At 40.9% G+C, this 22,372-nt stretch overlaps 1 protein-coding gene across 18 annotated transcripts in view; it reads right to left on the reverse strand.

Annotated features, from left to right (window-relative positions):
- KALRN (kalirin RhoGEF kinase) overlaps window positions 1-22,372 on the reverse strand; it is a 651,147-nt gene that overhangs the window by 253,241 nt on the left and 375,534 nt on the right. For 15 of the 18 annotated variants that reach the window (XM_064156794.1, XM_064156788.1, XM_064156780.1 and 12 more), the window contains 2 exons: window positions 17,673-17,864; window positions 306-475 (listed from right to left, as the gene is read on the reverse strand). In XM_064156794.1, coding sequence (XP_064012864.1) covers window positions 306-475; window positions 17,673-17,864 — 362 coding nt within the window. Of the gene's footprint in view, window positions 1-305; window positions 476-806; window positions 831-881; window positions 961-1,097; window positions 1,259-17,672; window positions 17,865-22,372 lie in introns of those variants that run through there. The other 3 variants (XM_064156880.1, XM_064156890.1, XM_064156900.1) reach the window with 3 other exon arrangements.

Genomic DNA, 22,372 nt, shown 5'->3' on the forward strand with positions numbered 1-22,372 from the left:
CTCCTATAAATACCAACTCAAAATATTCACTTGAAACACACTTGTTTCAATTCACTTCACTGTGGGTATAAATAACCTGTCTTTCAAACAGGAACCCCTGCTGATCCACAAACCGCTCTAATCAGTCCACACAAATCACTCCTTGCCATTGCTACAAAATACTCAACAGATTTGTAGAATCATAAATAAGCAAAGAATTAATACACCTTCCCAATTAATCCTAACTTACAGTTCCCTCTTCATACACAGCTAAACCACAGTACACATCAAATTTCTCAGCACCTTTTCTCCAGGTGGAAGCTTACCTGAGCTGTTGGATTAGATCTTCCCCTTCTTTAATTACATTGAGGGTAGCATCCAAGGTGGCTGTTTGTTGCTGCTGAAATTGCTTAATAAGCTCCTGAACTGCATCCACAGAGTCAGCACAGACATCCTCTAAGAGCTCCTTCTGCAGATCTTCCATCCATGTCCACAGCTGGGAAGAAGGGGAGGGAAATATAAATCAGAGAGGGATTGAGATTTAACCCTTTTGCTCTCTAATTCCAGATCAGTAAGCATTAACTAAGGCTGCACATTTCACATGCAAAACTGACTGAAGTTTCTAAACCCAAAAAGACACACTGCTTAGAGTTTCTGGTTAACATAACTCCATTTGAAGCAACAAAGTAAAATAAATATTATATGCTTTCCCCCTCTCCCCCCAATTAATTTGAATTTCATTTTATTATATGACAACAACTAATTATATTATTCTGATTAACTCTATAAACAAGCAACAAATTTCAGTGCCCCAGAGCTGTGATAACCTAATGCTTTCAGGAGCTGTGTGCTATCAGCTGCTATTAATTTCCCATGCAGCTGAAGGCTGTTGCAGAACAGACCTAAAATCTTTGGTATGTGTGTATGGTGATGCCTGAAGTCTAGCTGTGCTTGCTCAGCAATGCCTTCTCAGGAAGAAGGTTTTGTAGAGAGTTCTGGTTTGTTTGGGCTTTTTTTTTGTGGGTTTCTGCCACTCACTCCCCTCCTCACGATGTACCTCAGACTTTGTTTTTTAACTTTGGGGACATACAAACACAGAAGACAGCACTATCACCTACCAATAAATCCCACGTATATCCATTAATTTTAAGTATTCTTGACTACCAATTTCAAATCAACAGCACCAAATCATTTGAGTAAGTGCTTAGATGAGAATTTCCAGGCAGCTGTTCATCAGAGATCTGGCCAGGGGCAGGCAAGCTCTTCCCAGCAGCCCCTTGCTGGCTGTAAAGCCTTAAAATGAATGAGGCTTCCCCTTTAAGCTTGCTCTGAAAAGGGAGTGTAAAATTGCACCAACTGAGCTGGCAATCTGCCAGCAAATCCTAATGATTCCACCAGAGAGGCTGTTTTCCGTGCCATGCCCGACCCATTAACCCACATTCTGCTGGTATACTACGCAAGGTAGCACAGAAACACAGGAGCAGGAAAAGCGTTGCACCAGCACACTGCCAAGTGTCAAAGGACACGGCGCTGGCAGTAGCAGGGCTGCACTTCTGCCTGCCGCTCCTGGGAGCTGCAAAACAGTTTGTCTGACAGCGACTAGAGACACACGAAGCAGATAACAGACGTTGTGTGGGGGTGGCAAAAAGCTGGTTCAAATGTTCCTGCTCAAAATGAGATGCGCTGGATCTGCATCCTACAGGATTTCTTCCGAGACTGTGAAATCTGCACGTTCAGGTCAGTGGGAGGAGGAGAGCGATGTCTAAATCCCCAGCTGGTGAGGCTTCTCACAGTCAGGCTCTAAACCTAAGGCCAGCCACTGAACGTTATACTGTACATATACTACTGCCTAAAAGGGTATCACCCTGATCTAAACCAAAATAACCCAAATTAAAGCCTGTCCCTGCACTGCTCCTGATAGAACAGGGAGACCCCAGCTCTGCCCCCATATCTACTACTGACTCCTTGCTTGATAGATACAGAAACCCAAGTTTTAAAACATATGCTTCATTTGAAGGGTTTTCAGATTTTCAGAGTCAGATTTGGATATTTTGGGTAAGCACTTCTGTTTACTCATAAACATCAGAATTGGGATGTCCTACTCTGATACTGGAATGTCTTTGCTCAGGTTAGTTATGTATTTTCACATTCTCAGGAGAAAGGCACGATATAAAAAGGCAACTATTAATATAAGAAACAAATATAATTAAGTAGTCAGGCTTCTGAAACAAATAATGAAAACTTATTCAATGAACCAAACATTTTTTTTTCATTTGTGGCCTGTGGTCCATGTGGCTTTGAGAAGCCACCAGAAAGGAAAATGCATTCATGCCTTATATATGAACTATACACAGAACCTTCCTAGTTTTGAGATCATCCCTGCACCCACTCAAGTAGTAAGGACAGTTGGACCAAGTTGTTCAGGAAGATTGCTTTCTCTTATCAGATCTTCAAGTAAGAGAGCACTCTATAAATACAGAAAAGAAGAATGTGCATGTATATAAATCAACCTTCTGTTCCAAGCTGGGAAAGCCAGTAGTTGTGTAACTTCTTGCTGTTCTTCATCATATTTCATTTTTCCACTGAAGAAAAATCTCAGGGAATTTCCTTTGCCAAAATGGAAGTGAAATTGAGAACTTGTTGTTAGGAATCTGCTGTCTTCTCAAAATTATCACTTTAGAAAGGCCAGAAGAGAAACTTTCCAGTGCCCCACTGTGATTTCGGAGGAAAACCCTGGTTTCAAAAGCATCTCCAGAACCCAACTTTCAGTAGCAGTCTGAAATATTTGGTCATTTAAGACCCTAAGTCACTTTTTGAGTACACTTCTAAATCAAAGCAGTTTTGGTATACTTAAAGATGAATTGTACTGTACTCACCTGGAACCTAAACACTCATTAATTTCAGAGAGCAGTCAAATATATTAACTCATATTAGTTTCAGAGTTTTCCATTAATAACCTCTGATTGTAAGGATTTGCACTAAAAAAATCTATCAGAATCTAGGTCATCCTTGACTCAGAGGTCTTTAATCCTTTAGACCCCAGGAATCCCTGGAAAATCCTAATACAAAGAATCGGTCAATATTAACAAGACTGGGAACAACTTTCAGGAGCAATTCATAACAAGAACCTGGCTCAAAAACTAACAGCATCTGAAATAAAGTACACACTTGTGACTGCCACAGCCATGAAAGGATGAATTCCATGGCACTGCAACACCAATCAGAAGAGCTGTTAATAATAAAATAGAAACCACAGGCTGATTGTCGTAGCTCAGGAAAATCAGTCTCTGTTAAGGCTTGAGGTTTAATTCCAATGCAATGATTCAGCTGATTTGAAAAAGAAAGCCTGGCTATTGAAACCTCAAATCACCAAACACCTTGTGCATTTCCTGATTCACAAAGCTATACTGGACCAAGTCAACCATGTCAGTTTTTCACTGCAATTTGACATATATTACATAGGACAAATTTTATCTGACTTCTTTTATTCCTAGCACAAGCAAAATTCCTGAGGACCTGTCCCACTCACACACCTACTCCAAACTAGTCCTAGTGTATTCCTCGATGCAGGGAAGCATGTGTAGATGCATGTTGACCTTTCAAATACTAACAGAGTATTTAAACATCCAGTTGTGGTGACTTTTTCTAAGCTTGTCAGTGATACACATGTCCAGAAAAGGAGACAATCTCTGAAGTGTCTTGACTCAACATATACTAAACCAAAGACGCAGAATGCCAGAAAACAAAGAAGAAATAACACAAAGCTAATTTTTGTGCTCTTTCAAATTGACCTGGGCTTTGGTGTGATTAATTGGATACGGAAATACTAAATCATTAGTTGTAAAACCTGAATCAAATCCATTAGACAGATCCAGACACAAATCTGACTCATGCAAACTGTGTCTAAATATGTCACAGCTAATTACACAGAAGTCTAAAGCATAAACCTAAAACGTCCAGAATGAAGGTCCACAGAGGCTCCAGAATTAGGAAGAAGTTCTTCACAGAGATTCCCCATTGGAATCTTCACAATGATTTCCCATTGGAATGGGCTGCCCAGGGAGGTGGTGGAGGCACCGTCCCTGGGGGTCTTCAAGAAAAGACTGGATGAGGCACTTAGTGCCATGGTCTAGTTGATTGGATAGGGCTGGGTGATAGGTTGGACTGGCTGATCTTGGAGGTCTCTTCCAACCTGGTTGATTCTATGATTCTATGATTCTATGAATTGAGGCTTTATTTCTCAAGTTAACTGTGGTTTCAAACAAGAAAACCACTAGTTTTGATTACTAGACCAGTGGAAAACTCTTCCCTTCTTCTAGGGGAGTTTCTGGCACTTCTTATGCATTGTAACAACTTCTGTGTCTTTCTTGGATGTAAAACACAGGGAGTTTCCCTCTATCCAAGAGATAATGCAGCTTTTTATTCCCAGCTACTTCTTTGGATGCAGTGCCCTCCATTTTACTTAGGTATTTAATGAGACCACTTACTGGAGATTTGAAGGACATTTGTGCCTGCTACCTAGAAATTGACAACCACTTTAAAGAAAATCTAATACTAAAGAGATTGCTAAGAATATTTTGCCTTTGTGTTTGGAATAATTATCAAACACACAGTGTTTATGCGGTGGCATTTGCAAATGCCAGAGATGAGTTTTAGTCCCCTGAAACCCAGTTTAAAAATATCAATAATGAGACCAGTAGAAAGCAAGCAGATAGTTCACTCCATGAGAACTACCATTGTTCAACCTATTTGCTAGTTATTCAAAACAAGGATTTTAATGGAAATGAGTAACTTTCCAGGGTATAGGTTCTACCACGTCAGAGAAGTGTCGTGTGTTACACAGCAGGTCCCAAAAGGATGCTTTGTGCCAACTTGGTAAAGTGAACATCCCTTATAGCAACGAAGACTAGAGAATGCAGAAGGATTCAGTGAATTATGGGGGCTCTTTTTTTCCCCCTGATTTGTGCTGCTTCCATGGCATGACTTGTAACATAAGCATGCAGAGAACCAAAGTTAGGTTGAGAAGAAACCCAAACACAACCAGAATTACTCTAGAGCAAGATGGCCATCAGCCATACTTTTCTCTGCTACTATGCCAGGCATACACAAACCTGTTCTGAGCAGTAACATCAAGCTTTTTCATAATATGCATTAGGAAGTCCTGCAGAGCCCAAGTTCAGATTAATTTAGAGCAGCGTGTCAGCCTGTGCTTATGCTTAAGCACTTCTTCAAGTGCCATTGTGAATCTCCCTCCATTCTGCTGCCTTTAAGAAATTCCCTCTTCTAACCTGATTCCCCTGCACCAACGTGGTGGAGATAATAAAGCTTTTCAGCATGTTTAACTTTCATTATTTGATGTATACTCACACCTGGAAAGCATCCAGTGCCATTTCCTTGGAAAGACCTGATGGTTGTTATCAATTTGAAACATATTTCAATGACATTTTCCAAAGTCATATTCAAGGTCTCACAGAAATGTTAACAGAAACATAGAAAACAAAGTATGTAATGATGAGCTGCAATGTGACCACATGCCACCAGGGAAGTGTCCTGCAGTGGCAGCATACCTAATAAAATGTGACAAGATGGGATATGACTGGACACTACACGTGAAATGCCACTATATGCAACTCCCACAGTAAGATGCAGTCGATGAGACACTCTGCTCCAAAACTTGATGCTGTCCAACACAACCAAATTGGTTGGGAAAGAGTGGCAAGTGGAAAGAAAGACAGTTTGTGAAAAAGGAAAAAAAAATAATATCTTCCTAACCTATTTCTTGCTTTTTCCCTTTTCCTCTCCAAATTCTTGACATTCGTCCTTGGCTGGACTGCATCTGGTGCTTCTGTATGCTGATGCTTTTTAATTAGTAACCTTGCCTCTGGCAAAAGGATTTGCAATGCCTAAACATCTGATGCATTTTCCAAGTCCTGCATGGCCCAGATTGATATAGCACAAAATAATTTCCTCTTGAGGGAAACATGATTTGGGTAGCTATGCTTACATCAGGGAGTGTGTAGATCCTCAGCCTAAGGTCATGTAAATGTAATTTAGGGACTACTTGCTCTAGGAGAGGACATTGGCTTGTAATGGAAGAATTGGATGTGCATGTTCTTGTGTTTCTTCTGCTACCATCATGAATTGCAAAAATAAGTTCCTCTTCTAGCAAACTTTAAGTTATTTGTAATTATGAATCTAGATGCAATTAACTGAAGTAATTGTACTAAGCAAACAAAATTCTGTACTTGATCATATTGATAATAGGCTTGGAGAAGCTCTTCCTACATCAGAAGATTTACTTAGATTTACACCAGTGTAATACAGTACAGTTTGGTTCAGGAGGGGCTTTCCATAGCTGGGAAATACACACTATAAATTCAGCCATTTACTTAAATAAATGCAGGTACCATTACATTTTCCTCTAAGTTGTTCACTGAATCTAAATGTCTCAAATGTGAAGTGCACTACCTCTTCCCTCTGTGCTCCTTCAGTGGCTGGCCAAATCACTTGCAGTCTTACCCTGATCTTTAAGATTTTTGTGCAGCTTTGTGCCCTACACTCTAGGAATCTCAGGAATAAATAACTTGTGACAAATCTGAATCATTCTGAATCTTGCTAAGGATTAAATAAAGTGTGAGTTCTTTCTCTAACCAGTCTTAATGGATCCATCAACTCAAACCTCTGCACTGGCACTAACCATTTAAATGTACTTGTGCTGACTCTGCTGCATACAAGTACTTAAGGTACAACAGAATGCATCTTTTAAGTGATGAGTGAATTATGGGGGTGTTTCTATATGGCTGTAATGAAGATGTACTCAGTATGTAAATTAGCAGAGGCACAGGCTGCCTGCGCTGTGCCTTTGTACACAGAAGCTTGAAGCCCACACACTGGAACTGGGAGAGGTTAATCTTCCTCAGCTTCAGGAAATCGGGAAAATGGTCTCTAATATGACTAATAAAAGGGTACTTTTTGAGATTTGGCACATCCTATTTAAAGGGGCTCATAAAACACACTTCTAGCTGCAGCATGAACTGCTTTTATCTAGTGAGCAAGGAACACAGACTAGAGACCCATTTTCACAACACAGAAAACATATGCAAGGATCCTCAAAAGCCAGTAATACTTGACTGAATCCAAGTAGCCAGTCAAAATGCTAGTGAAGGGCCTAAAAAATGTGGATAGCAAAGTGTGAACTTAAATGCAGCCTATAGGAATGCTTTGGCAGAACCCCTCTTTCATTTGCTTACCTTTGCTCTGCTGCAGGTTCAGCTTCCTGACAATTGGTTTTTGGGGCTGCATTTACAATTCTTATTACCTTAGTTCTGTCTCATAATTCTTGCCATCCCAGATGGCAGCATTTTATTCACTAGCAGGCTGGCTGTGCTTCAAACTTCTTTGCTCTAGAGCAGGATGTGCTGCCAGGATATCCCAGCTCTCTTCATTCCCACCTTCTAAATCTTTCATGAAAAAACCTTGCCTCTAGACAACAAATGGACATGTCCCCAGATGTCCTGGTTCCACAGTCCCAGATCTTTTGTAGTTTTGCAGACAAGATTTAACCCTGCAAAGAAACCACCAATATAACTGGTGAATGCTTGCATTTTGGTCCAAGCAGCAGACTATGTTCTGGAGCTGGGGAAGGATTTGCTCTTACTTAGCTGCTTCGTGGTAATTGATTGCTGATAACACAGAGTGAACTTTTACATAGCTCACAGGAGAATAACACTCTTAACACCAGCAAAACCCTTTCTACCACCCCAGTTATCTGAGAGATAGAAGTAAGCTGGCACTGTATCTGTTTTCTCCAAGAAATCTGCCACCCAGGCAAAGGACTGCACATGTTACCTCCATGTGCAGCTCTGGCAGCTCACTTCTCCCACATCCTCTGCTCACTCCCTGCAAATCCACCTCTGATGGGAATATCATAATGTTTAGGGACTGAACACTTTTTATTTTATTTTTTTAATAACAACCTGCATTTACTTAATCCTCAGAAAAGCATTTGTTGTTTTCACCTCCTTGTCTTTTAATTTCTCTCCTTTGAATACTCCTACCATCAAATTACACTGATTCAGCTCCCAGCGGAAGCAGTGTTCCTACTTCTAAAAGGCACACATTTAAGGTTTGATATTTCACAGCCCTGTAGTGAGGTGAGAAGCAGATATTTTCAAAGTCTGGTTTTGTATGCTGCTTCGGATGTGCCTCAGCTGTTAATTTCAGCCCACTGAAGGAACAGAAGTTCTAGCTTTAGAAGAAGGCACGTGGCAGTTCATTCGAACCCTGAAAAGCTGAGGGATGTGAAATGGCCAGCCAGTGAACATTCCACCTGCAGAGAGCCAGCCTGCATCATTTTAGTGTTCTATGCTTTCATTGGTTTTTAAATCTGGAAAAAGAACCTGAGCACTGTCCAGGATAGGAGTAGTGTAAAAGTGTGTAAGGTGAATACTTTGTGGTAGATGTGTTCAGAAAATAAGAGCTTTTCAAAACTTTTAGAAGTTTCCAGGAAGTGGGACTGCTAAATTGCTTATTCTATTCACAAATCTGGATTAACGAGAGGGTGTTGGGTCTGAAATGTCAATATTAACAGTTAAAGTAAAAAATTATATATATATGTATTAATTTCAGTAGCATTAACTTTGAATGCTGGGTGAATTTATAGTGAATGACAGGATTATACAATATCTCCCAGAACCACTGTCGTGTTTGCTCCATGATTAACTCTGATACGTTCTGTCAACTCTTCTGACAGAAGTCAACAGCAGCCAACCTTAACCCCATGAGCTTTCTTGTTTCCCTGCAACTCTGTCACAACTTTGAGGGTCAAGCTCTGTCAAAATTAGTGACCTACACTGAAATAATCTCCTAATCATGATATTCAACTGAAGCAGAGAGAATTTAATCTCACAGGTCTTGGTTATCAAGTAAAATTAGGTTAGCAGTGTCTGCAATAAAACACGGTTACTGTTCCTAACTGACAGGGTAAACCCACTCCCATTACTCACTTGAGTAACCCCACTGATATTCATGGGGTGACCAAGGTGACCTGCTGACCACAAATAATTTAGGTCTATATAGGAAGCTGTCTAACACTTAATGATCCAGGACTTTGCTTCCAGTTCTCGTGGTCTTATCAGACAAGCTGTTCAGAGTGAAACTTCCCATACCAGGTATCTGCCTAAGGCTGAACTTTGATGCATATTGAGGTAAAAGGTCCAGAATGAGAGGATGGGGAAAAAAACCAATTACTTTGCCTGTGCTAGAAAACAAGTCTTTCTTCTGCTCATATGATAACCACCAGATCCTCCACACCCTTTAAGCAAGGATATGAAATTTTGCAGAGTTTAACATTAATGGACTATACAATATACAACCTGAAGGGAGGTTGTAGCCAGGTGGGGGTTGGCCTCTTCTCCCAGACAACCAGCAATAGAACAAGGGGACACAGTCTCAAGTTGTGCTGGGGGAAGTATAGGCTGGATGTTAGGAGGAAGTTCTTGCCAGAGAGGGTGATTTCCCATTGGGATGGGCTGCCCAGGGAGGTGGTGGAGTTGCTGTCCCTGGAGGTGTTCAAGCAAAGCCTGGATGAGGCACTTAGTGCCATGGTCTAATTGACTGGCTAGGGCTGGGGGATAGGTTGGACTGGATGATCTTAGAGGTCTCTTCCAACCTTGTTGATTCTATGGCATCTCTGTGAAAATTTGCCCAAATTTGGCCACTCAGAAGACATTTGCCAAGTTCCAGTTTGCACATGTGCAGTAAGAACCTGTTGAAAGTTTGGGACCTTTATTTTCCTCAACACTATTTCCTGAGCATATTAATCCCCTACTCTGTGGGCCAGGTAAACCTTGTGAGGGGCCTGGAGCACAAATTCTATGAGGAGAGGTTGAGGGAGCTGGGGTTGTTTAGCCTGGAGAAGAGGAGGCTCAGGGGTGATCTTATTACTGTCTACAACTACCTGAAGGGGCATTGTAGCCAGATGGGGGGTGGCCTCTTCTCCCAGGCAACCAGCAATAGAACAAGGGGACACAGTCTCAAGTTGTGCCAGGGTAGGTATAGGCTGGATATTAGGAAGAAGTTCTTCACAGAGAGAGTGATTTCCCATTGGAATGGGCTGCCCAGGGAGGTGGTGGAGGCACCGTCCCTGGGGGTGTTCAAGAAAAGACTGGATGAGGCACTTAGTGCCATGGTCTAGTTGATTGGTTAGGGCTGGGTGATAGGTTGGATTGGCTGATCTTGGAGGTCTCTTCCAACCTGGTTGATTCTATGATTCTATGATTCATATGGAACCACAAACATTGAGCACTTCATCCTATTGCTCTTCTAACCTGCCAGAGGCCAAAAACTTATCAAGGCATGTGACCTGAAACCACACCATTGTCTCTTCTGCTTTTTGCTGCTGTCTTGCTGGACTCAAAGCAACACAAAAGTGTTACTCTGAAACCCACTAAGAAATGAGAAACCCAGAGGTAGTAAAACATGCTTTTCATACCGTGAAGAGCTATGAAGGAATCGCAAGACTTCTTTGTATTTTGGGTAAGGCCCATGCAGTGTAAATCAAATCTAAATTCAGCGAAGTTCCTTCTTGTTCTTAAATTACTGCATCATCAGCCAATACTACAAGTACCGCAACAAACCTTTTCTTCAGTTACATAGACAACACACCAAGGTACACATAATTGCTCTTAAATACCAACAACTCTAAAAGCTTAATATCCTGCCGATGAAGCCAATGATTTATTTGCATGTAGATGTCTACATGGGGCTTCACCTCAACACTTACTTGACAAAACTAATTCCCAGGCTTTTCTACACCCCCAGCACTGAAACTGCATCAGAAACTCCTGGTAGCACTATTGCATTCCACTTTAAGCCAAGCAAAATGAAAGAATGATTGCTAAATAAAGAAGAAAATCTACATGGAAAGTAAAAAATATTTACAAGATGCTAAGTCATCATTTAATTAAGCAATAGGATTTTAAAAGCTTTAACAACATGGAAGTGATGACAGTGCTCTTTTGTGTCTACATTTTTATGCTTGGAATTTTAAAGTACCCTTCAGAGCCACAAAACTGAGAGACCAGTGTAAAATATTAAGATTCAGACAATTAATTGCAAGATGATTTTATTATTTGAGTTGAGGTTTTTAAGTCCTCAGGGTGTGATTTCATCACATTTGCACACTCTTCTCCAGGAGGTGCAAGACATGTTCTCTTTTAAACAAAATTAAATGACAGCCAAAAATCCTGTATCATCATTTGATCCTAGCAGCTTAGAGCTTGTAGCAAAACATCAACTATCATGAGATTTGTGATAAAACTGCAAGATCTGACAATGTTGCCAATAATTGATTCAGATCTGAAGTAAGAACATGAATTCAATCACACTTAATCCTGAGAGAAATGATTCAAGTACAAGTCTGTTGAATACATTTATCCCATTGATAATAATTTATAACTTGAGCCTGCCATACAGATAATTTGATTCGGTTCCCAAGGTACCAGGTTTCTGCTCACACCATCAGGAATGCCTTGGCCTGGTAGTGTATGGAAATACTGACTACAAACTAAGAGTGTAATGAGTACTGTAGCAATAGGACAACTATGTTACTCATGAGTTATGATGCTAAAAACCATTTAGGAGACTGCTCTAAATTTATGTCTCTAAAAATATTATTATCATAGCAGAAAGACACAATTTTGGCTTAAGTAAGGCCATTGCCATTATATATATATTTATGCTTAATTGGCAGTCTTTTTCACATTCTTTCAACTGGATCATAGATTAATTTTAGTTTGAAAAGACCTTTAAGATGATAGTGTCCAACCATAAATAAGTCAATGGTTAGCAGGAGGAATCCTCTTACAATGCTTTCACATAAAATGAGCAGTGATTCAAGTCTACTCTAATATAAAAAGAGGCACTTAATTTTCACTGCTCATGGGATGTCTGGATTTCAGTGATTCCCTAATTCAGCACTCTATATTGTCCTGAAGAAACTCTAGCAAGGAAGGTTAGAAAAGGAAACATTCCTTTGATAAGATCACTTTTAAAAGTGGGAGCAGTTAAAAGTTTCTCAGGTGCTGGAAATCTGAGTAGTCGCAGGTGGAGATGCAGAGGTGGGCAGAGCACAGGTGAAGTTCACAATAAACGCATTCATCCCCACCCAGGAATCATCACATCAGAAACACAATCCATCTGTGCTAGGAAGACTGTCAGAAGAGACTTGCTCTTTGGAGGAAGACATTAAGAACATTTCCATAAAAACTATGTCAGTATGACTGATTCTTTCTACTTAATTCTGCCTTTCACCAGTTCTGTCTCAATAGATTAATATATCACGAAATAATGAGAATTTGGGAAACTTAGATGAAAAATACATCTAGACCAATATTTTCCTGGCTTATCGCCAAGGAGACATGAAGAGGATTGTTTATTCATTTCCAAGGCCATAAGACAAATCGTTTTTAATGATTTAAGAAATGGTTTTAAGGACTACAAAGGATGAAATGAATAATGATGACCATTATTAAGTAACTACTATCACCTTCTAGAAAAATCCAAAATATGTCAGGTGTTAAACACATTAACATGCCAGCCAAACTGCTTCCTCCTCACCCCAAGACAGTCCCAGGTGATGGGTTTGGATGAGCATAACACACTGAGGCATCAGTCACAATGTGGCATGTAGGAAGGTCCCAGGTTAATCAGGAAGTCATGTGTTGCACTGGAACTGGAATGCCCCATGGCAAGACAGCGGTCATGGTTCTCAGATGTCCTGCATCTCACTGCTGCAGCAAAAGGATTTTTTGCCTTGACGTCTGTTATAATTGAATTTAAATCTGACTCTGATCTCTTTAATTCAACACAAACTGCTACAGACTCAAAGGGAATAGTGCTTGATAAATCTTGACTTTAATTTTGGAATTTAATGTTGTCTCTGAGACTGAAATCCCAGCAAAATGAGTGAGCTGATTTTTAAGCAGCTTCACAAAATGTACATGGATGGTGCAGATCTGACCTGGAGAAGCGGTGGAGTGGCTAGAGCAAGAACCTGCATATGGTCTAGCCCAGATCTGTAGGCTGGGAGGTTGTGGTGGATTGGGAATTTCTCCTTCCCCTCCCTTAGATTCACCAGGCTAATTCAGATGGCTTGGAAGTAAAGATGAAGCTATATTTACAGCATAGCACAAATTTATAAGCATATTTACACAATATTTGCAATTATATACAAATTAGAAGTAACAAAACATTCAAAATCCCTCCTGGACAGAGAGACTGCCCAGAAGGGCACTCAACTAAACCCCCTCTTTCTTCCCACCCCCTTGTCTCAGACAGTGTCGTGGAGGGCCCATAGGCCCAAAATAGGCTTATACATGTTTGCCTATCAAAGGGACACAAAGGGCCTGGCACCACAAAGTCTGAGCTGCCCAGGGCCCAGGTTGTGTAACACAGTTGTGTAAGCCTATGCACCTAGCTTATGGCCTACCAGGTGCAAGGCCTGTGCTCTTCCCATATTTGGGAGAGCCAGGCCTGTGGACCCTGCCTAATAGGGTATGGTTTGGCTAACTGCCATCCTGATTGGCTATTCTTGTGTCCAAGGGGCAATTAATCTCGGCCCACATTGATAAAAGGAGGTACGCAGGTGAACAACCTGCTTTTGCTTCCCGGCTTTGCTTCCCTGCTCTTTGCCTGCTCTCTCTGCTGTGCCCAGCCCTGCTGCTCTTGCACACTGCCTTATTGCTTGCCTGCTAAACTCCACTGCCGCGAGTTACCAGGAGCAGACCCTGGATGTCTGCATGCAATTGGCCTGTGTGGCCAGCATGACATCACGCTGAGACTGCACCACATCTGCCTGCTGCACCTGAACGTCCTGCCTATAATCCCTGGACATTTGTACAGATCGTCCAGAAGAAGCCAGGAGAACAAGGTCAGAGATTGTCTGCGTCCTTTCCCCAGAAGCCAGCAAGATTCAAACCTCAGTGTCCAACAAGACGGAGTCCCCTGAAAGCATTTGGGCACTGTCTGGACTGTGGCTAGCCCCTGCAAGGGTAATAGTAATAATCTGTGAGTAAATGCTTAAATGCCTCTTTGTAATTCTCTACTGCCTTCTGCCATAGAGCAGAAAGAGCTTGAGCCCAGCTACTGGGCAAGCAGCATACTGACCACAAGCGGCACTGACTGCAGGAATTGTCTCTTGCAGTTCAATTAATGTTTATATATTTTGCTGGTTATATTAGACTTAGATATTATCCATAGAATGTTTCCATAACCGTGTAAGAACCAAATATGATTAAAATTAGTAGTCAGGGGTGGTGAGAGTTCTGAATGGCAAAATTAATAAACAGTATTCATTTTGGAAAATATCATCTCACATCAATTAATTTCTCCCTCCCCCACAGACAGATAACCAAATAAGCTCTGTAAAGCGCATGTGATTAACTGCAGAGATCAGAGGTGAGATATCGGAGCTGATAAGGGGTTAGAAGGAAATTATTAGATCGAGGTTACACAGGTCAGGGAGAGGAGTGAACAGGGCAGAGTTGCAAGGCACAGTGAGAGAATTTTATCTATATTTTGACTTTTTGTATCTCCTAGCAATCCAATGAATGATACAGACTTCACCATTACTTTCTTTTCACAGCCAGTGATATAAATTCGCTCATGAAAATATTCCGAGCAGCCTCAAACCAGCACAGAGATCTTACTGGGGCTGAGTGCAGGGCTCAGGGAGGATCCAAGTGAGATCAATTGGTACGAAACAGAGAACTGACATTAATACTATCATGGTAGCAAAGCGTTGTGTTTTTTTCAGAGAGCTGACAGAAGTGAAGCTCTCAAATGAATGGGAAAAAGTAAACCAGAACTATATTTGGAGAGAGAGATGCAGAAAGGAAGTTACAAAAGCAGATAAAAGATCCATGGCGACCCCCTTGAATTTTTCCCCCAACCCAAAACTAAATCTATAATGCCCAGTGTTCCAGTCCTCTCAAATGAATGGGAAAAAACAAACCAGAACTATATTTGGAGATAGAGATGCAGAAAGGAAGTTACAAAAGCAGATAAAAGATCCATGGCGAACCCCTTGAATTTTTCCCCCAACCCAAAACTAAATCTATAATGCCTAGTGCTCCAGTCCTCCCCCCCAATCCATGCCTCTGCCATCCAAGAGGCCTAAACATAAACCTCTGGAGGCCCCAGAACAGGTCTACTCCTTACATGCTAGTTGACTGGCTAGAGCTGGGTGCTAGGTTGGACTGGATGATCTTAGAGGTCTCTTCCAACCTGGTTGATTCTATGATTCTATGATTGTTCCAATAAAGCAGCTCCTGCCCGACACAGGGCTGGAGGAGGAGGAAAGGAGAACAAGCTGTCCTCGCCATGAGTTTATAAAGGGACAGCAGAATTATGGGATTGAATAACAATCTTCTAGTCCCTAGGGGATTTTTAACCCGCTAGTTTTCAACCTGGGACACGAAAGAAGGACATTTGTATTCCATCATGTTTGAGGAATCCATCTATGGGTTTTATATTCCTGTTAAAGAATGGCAATGACAGTGGTTATTTTGCCAAATTGGCCAAGAAATGTGTGGTTTCTACTTGAGCCAATCTATCTATAGCATGAAAGGTATATAGAGATCCAAACAAGTGCTAAGACTCTCTTGCTGTAATGCTTTGTGCTTTTGGCACCAGTTCCCCCAGCAGTCTTTGGCTACTTTGCTGTGACTGTGGGGATCCCCACAGCTGGCAGACAAACTGCAGTAATTACCTTACTTATTATTTTTGGCCACAAAAAAATTAAGTACTGGGCTGTGTGACTCCCAGCAGTGCACAGATGTGTCATTAAACTGGGCAGGTAGACACACACAATGAAGTTCATCGAACCTGCAGAAAATCAGTGTTTGGCCCCCACAGGAGTGAATTACACAGGACTAAGGGAAAACTTCCTTTCTTCTGCAGAGCTGCTGTGCATCCTCTGACACTGGGGAGCTGCTGGAGGTTGCAATAACTTTAGCAGCCCCTTTGCACCCAGCCCGACAGCTGTCACTCATTATGTGGATTCCTGGATCCACCTTGACTTTCCTCTTCTCCCATTTTTATCCTTACAGCTCCCTCAATGGTCCCTTTTGGAAAGAGAGAGGCACCTGGAGTCTATCCATTTGGGGTCTGTAAAACCGACTGAGTATTTTCCACAAAGGCACCACAACACCAATCTGCTCCACAGGTAAACATCAGCAAGGCAGAGATTTACTGTTTTCTAGACAGTATTGATGGTGTCATAAAAGACTTCTTTTCCTAACTGCTTAAAAAAAATGGGTGTTTCTATACATCTGCATTTCTACATACCAAACCAGAACTCATTAAAACCAGGTGAGTGGAGCAGGCAAATTCCCTTCTTGTTAAAGGAGGTTTGAAGTGAGTATAATGCACTGCAATCCAAACTCTTTCACACAGGCAAGCTCTAGTTTCCAAACCCAAACTGAGCTACACAGTACCAGTAATCATCAAAAGAAATTTAGATGATGGAAAGGGTATTATACTGATAACTTTCTGGAGTCATGCCTATCTTTGTGTTACTAATCACCACCTGCATAGGTGAAGTGAGGTTAATCACAGTAGGAAACTGTTATGAAATAATTTTGACAGAGGAAATAACCAATTAAGTTTCCCCTGTGGCAAACTAGCATAGCCGAAAGGGTTTGAGCTACTCTGGAAACAATAGTACTATTCACAAGCTTGAAGTAGCTGATTTTAATGTATTGCAGAAGGATGTGGAAGGCAAATTCTCATGTATCAATACTTATAATGGACACACTGTAATTCCATCTTCCATATATACATACGAATGTGTACATACATGTGACTATTTAAGGAGGCTCCTCAATAGACTGAAGCCTTCTACACACAACTTGTTTGTAACATGTAAATAAACAACCCCATGCAAAGCTTTCAGCTTCTAAAAGCATCTTTCTGATTAAGAGTGTTCCACCAACAGACATTGCAGAGCATGAAAACAGCCATTCTGACTTATTCCATCTCTGAGCAGAAACCATATCTTTAAAAATCACTCATGACTGAATGGCCTTTGGTCTGCAGAAAAATGTGAACTATGCTTTAATTACATCCCCAGTGGCCTCCCATGTGATGCCCTGTCCACTGTATCTCTGGCCAGACAGCCTTATCTGTGGATATTTTTCAATTACACTAAACAGCATTTACTCAGGTCCTCACTGGTTCACTGTGGGTACTTGCTCTTTAACCATAATTATGAAAAGCAAAGTCTGCCTCATTAAACAATGGAAGATTTTCAGTAACACTTACTAGCAATTAATTAACATTACATTCAAATGGAATCTCTCTGGGATAAGTATCATACTGCTAGAATGTTTGTACCTAATGTGTTAATATCAACTCAGGTTCTTACAAGAGAATTCTTGCTTTTTAATGACATGTTCTACTTGTGAATTAAGCACCACTTGACGTGTTTAATATGCTGTCCCTATATTTTAGTGTACTCTATCATTCATATGTTTCATTCACATTTTATTTCCTCTTTACAACAGTTAGTCATATGCATCCAACGGACTGGATATCATTCCTGTAAGGTCAAGACTCCTTTTCTATGCCATCTGAATTTTCAGAGTCAGCCTCTTGCTGCAATATACCAAAAAATACCCTCACACAGATCTTACCTCTTTGGTGTGGGTATGGAAGGAGACTGACATGTCCAAGAGAAGTTTCCTCTGTTCCACTCTGCGGACAAAGTCCTGAATCCGTACTTCCAGATGCCGGGCTGCTTTATAGATCTCTTCAGGGTCACATTCCCCAGTCTGAGCCAACTGCTCTGCAGCTTCCAAAAGCTTGTCTGCATTGGTGTACGTATTCTACCAGCAAACAAAACAAGAAACGGAGAATGAGTAATACAACTGTGGCAAGTAACCCCCTGAAACAGGCTGTTTACACTTTCAAAGGCACGAAAGCAAGTGATTACCAGAGTTTTAAAACAATAGGAATAATTCCCACTAGCACTGCCATCTGTGAAAGGAGAAGGTATAAAGCCACACAGACTAATCCTTGTGTACATGCAAAATAATTTCTTATTTCAAATACACCACCCCAGACCTATCCTGCCAGACACAGCAACAGGACTGTTCTCTTGTTTATTTCTAAATCCCCTGGAATTTCTCAAAGATAATGTAATGAAGCAAGCAGGACTAACCACCTCAGAAACCTACGGTGCTTGATGTGACACTCAGCTACAAGCTCTTTGTGAAGGGCTCCCAATGGCTATCACATTACAGCACATAATCACGTTAGCCAAAGATGTCTCAGCTTCAAGAAACTTTTCCCTTTCACTGCCTTTTGTGAGATAACTTGAGAAGACTGCCTTCAAGTTCCTTCCATGTCTTGTCTTCTCATCTACTGTTTTGCATCATATTTCTAAACTGAACAAGTCTATTTTGATTAGCTTACAGCTGCCAGTATGGGATGCTCAGATTGCCTTGGAGGGGTATCATTTCCAGTCTGTCCAAGAAAAGTACCAGCCCTCCTTTACATAAGAATTTTAACACTTCACTATCCTGAATAGATTAACCCCACAGCCGTGGCCTTTGTGATACAAGATGTTTTACCCCTTATATACAGGAAGGGAACTGAAGAAGACAGAAGCTAAGTGATGCACCCAGGACATACCAGGCTGTGGAGGCAGAGGTAAATTCAATCGAACTTCCTCAGCCTTCAAGCTACCTACTCATTCTTCCTCTCCCTCCTTCACGTTTCTGGAACATACCACTGAACTAATACACAAGAAAGTCTCATAAATAAGAGCAGAAATGGAAAGGGAATACAGTCATCTTCTCCATAGTCATGGAGATATGGTTTAGTCAGCTATGTTTAGCTAATTAAACATAGTCAGCCCTTGCTGGCATAGAAAAGCTTTTTTTGCTTAAACTGAGCCAATAGCTCTGTGAAGTTTAACACTTAACAAAAATAAGAAGAGACAAAGATATTAGCTAAAGGGTGTTTTCAATACTGGGTGAGATCTTCAGAAGTGTTCAGCATTGGCCTAAGAGTGCTCCCACTGGGATTTTTAACCCCCTCATCAATAGCAGCAGAATTGTAGCACCTTTCTTTTCACAATCCTGCTGCTAATCCTCCTCGGTTTAAAAGTGCATTAATGTGATACATATCCACAAAGTACTTTTAAACACTGTGGACACCCTTGTACTCCTGAGCATTAAAGGAACACTGTCAGACGTAAAAGCCACGAATTGAGCCTTGCTGTTCTTACTTAGATAATATTCTCCTGCAGTCAGTAGTTGTTGCCTGAGAAAACATCCAATACAAAGATGGAGCACTGATCTCCAAGTGTTTAATGGGGGAAAATACTTCCAGTTACAAAAAAAAACCAAAGAGAAAGAAAACAGCTCATTAACTGTTCATTTACCCAGTTTCTGAGGGCTGACTATAAATAAACAGTATTTGCATTTTTCCCTTTGGACTGTGAAGAACATATTCTAGACAATTTTGTTACCAATAGTAAATTTTTATTCCCTCATTTTCAGGCCACTGCTGTAATGGTTAGGTTGTTAACAGCAGCAAAATGTTATGTTTTAATAATATTTTTTTTTTAACCCCTTTAGCTGAGAATATGTAACAAATGTTCCATATAATATGATCTGAAGTGGGGTCCAGTTTCACTTAACAGCATCTTTTCTGAATGATCCTCTTCCAATAGCACTTGGAGCAAATGCCAAAACTAGCACTGTTTTTCAAAGTCTACTCCACTCTGGGGACTTTCACACATTACCACTACAACAGCTCAAACACCAGTCCAGCTTCCTGGGGAGAAGGCTGTTCCCTGCTTTTATTTATAACATTTAATATACTTTTAAATGCATTCACTCTCTCCTTACAGCACAGATTTGGGAAACAAACACCTTTGTTGAAATACAGCATGAATATAGCTTTGTTGCATTTTCCTCTACACACTTATGTTCACCTCTGCTGAAAATCATAAGAAGTTTCTGACTCCAACACATGCCCTACCTAAGTACATTTAGATGAAGAGAGTTCACCAGTATGATGATTAGTTATAAATACCCTGCATAGTGAAAAGAGTGTAGGCTGAGCCCTAGATTTGGGAAGGGGAGAAAGTGTAGCTCCGGCTACAGTGCAAACAGCAAAGGATGCAGTGCAAACAGCAAAGGGTGCAGTGGTTCTGCAGCAGCCCCTGTGTATTGCACAAGATTCCTCAAAGGCCAAGGGGATTTTCTGTCTGTGGAAGCAGGCATAGTGCTTCCCCTGAACTGAGCCAAGCACTGTCAACATACAGTGGTACTTCCCTGAGTCACCTCATTTTGAAGATGTTTGCATAAATGTGTTGTGTACAAGAAGCCTGAACACAGTACATATTAAATATGGTGAAATATTTGTGCACCTTTCTGTTTTGTCCACTGAATTCACAGCAAGCATCTGGGGTTTAAAAACAGGTGCAGGCTTTGATAGGAAAAGAACTAATGGCTTTATCCCTGCCATTCCAGAAGGAAGGCCTTGTGCTGAAAGTTCCAGCTCATACTGCAGATTTAAGAGGTTTAGATATGTTTCAGGTAAGTTAACCACATTTGCCTTGAACTCCAGACTTTGAAGTATTGATGAAAGGATTGTTGTCTACTGTCAGATGAAATAAAAGCACATCTCAGACCAGATTAGCTACAGGTTGGTTATTTGGTGCAGATCTGCTCTACCTTTGTTCTAATTGTTTAAGCTGTATCAGGAGTTGTTGTACATATTAAATGTTTTATGTACATCTGTTTCTCTACAAGTGTTAAATTAAAGCTATGCTGAACCTGAGAGCTTCATTCTAGTTAGTACTGTAATGCTGCACTGTTTGACTGATTTTCATCCTGAGCTTGGTCTCTTGTCAGTAAGGTCTGCTGACTACAGAGCCTTATTTTATTTGTTTGAAGCACTTTGTGCTTTCATGCTGTGAAATAACCCTGGATCAGGCAGGGTGTGAATCCACGAGTGAATTAAGTCTCATGATGAAGAACCACATATAATGCCTCCTTGTCCTGCTACCCACAGTGAGAAGATGTTAGCCCTGATTCCCATCCCTTCTGAGATCTGACAGGATCTACTAGGAGAGAAGGATCTAGCTACATCTCCAAACTGGCATCAAGATTTGAAACTCTGGAAGAAAGTAAGAGCTAATGCAACTGCAGAAGGAACTTCTTTTTTGCAACTAGAAAAACAATTATGCCTTTCTCCTTTTCTGCAAACCACAGACCCATGGAATGCTTTTTGTGGTATCTTGAGGGAGGTGATACAAAAAAATGGCTAATCCTTCTAGAGTGGAGGAGACTCCATGAAGAATTTCTCCTCTGCATCTGTGGAAATTAGATTCTGTCAGCAATAGTAGCATGAGAAAACAGAAAAATAATCTATGAGTTATAAAATCACATGCTCTCTGCCAGGAGGTTGTAGCCTGGTGGGAGTTGGTCTCTTCTCCCAGGCACCCAGTGACAGAACAAGAGGACACAGTCTCAAAGTGCACCAGGACAGGTTTAGGCTGGACATTAGGAACAAATTCTTTACAGAAAGAGTGATTTCCCATTGGAATGGGCTGCCTGGGGAGGTGGTGGAGTCACCATCCCTGGAGGTGTTTAAAAGGAGGCTGGATGAGGCACTTAATACTATGGTTTAGTTAATTAGAAGGGTTAGTTGACAGGTTGGACTCAATGATCCTAGAGGTCTTTTCCAACCCTTTTCATTCTGTGATTCTGTGATTTTAGGGATGTGTGGCAGTTTTTCCCAATGCTGCATTTCCCTGTGCAAACCTCTGAAATTCTCAGTGATTTGCTACCTGGCATTGCATTCTTCTGTACTACTTCCAGCACAAAATCAACTTCCATCTCAAACCTCTTAATAATCTTGCTGTACTAATCTTTGCATAATCACCTATTTCAATATTGGAATCAGCAAACACAAGAAAATTAAATTGCACCCTTCAGGTTTCACAGTGGAAATGGCTGTAATAGATGCTTTGGGAGTTAATTTTAGATGAAACCAGGAGGCTTTCAGATCTCTTCTGTTTCTTGCAAATAACAAAAGAGGAACACTATTATGGAAATTAAATAGACTAACAAAATCTCTGCAACAGTTTCTACCACAGTTCAGAACTGCAGGTGATTGTCTTATCTCACAGCAATATTTACTATCAGGATTTTCCTTAACTTTGATTCATTGATAGTTAACAGTTTGATATTTGGTAGCAGGTTGAAAAAAACAGCTCATAAAGAAACTGATGTGAAATTCGCCTGTTACATTTACCATGCCTTTGGTTTTGCATTTCAGACCAAGTGCCAAAACTTCAGGACCTATTCCTATCTTC

This window comes from Pogoniulus pusillus, chromosome 2, assembly GCF_015220805.1.
Source record: "Pogoniulus pusillus isolate bPogPus1 chromosome 2, bPogPus1.pri, whole genome shotgun sequence".
NCBI lineage: Eukaryota > Metazoa > Chordata > Aves > Piciformes > Lybiidae > Pogoniulus > Pogoniulus pusillus.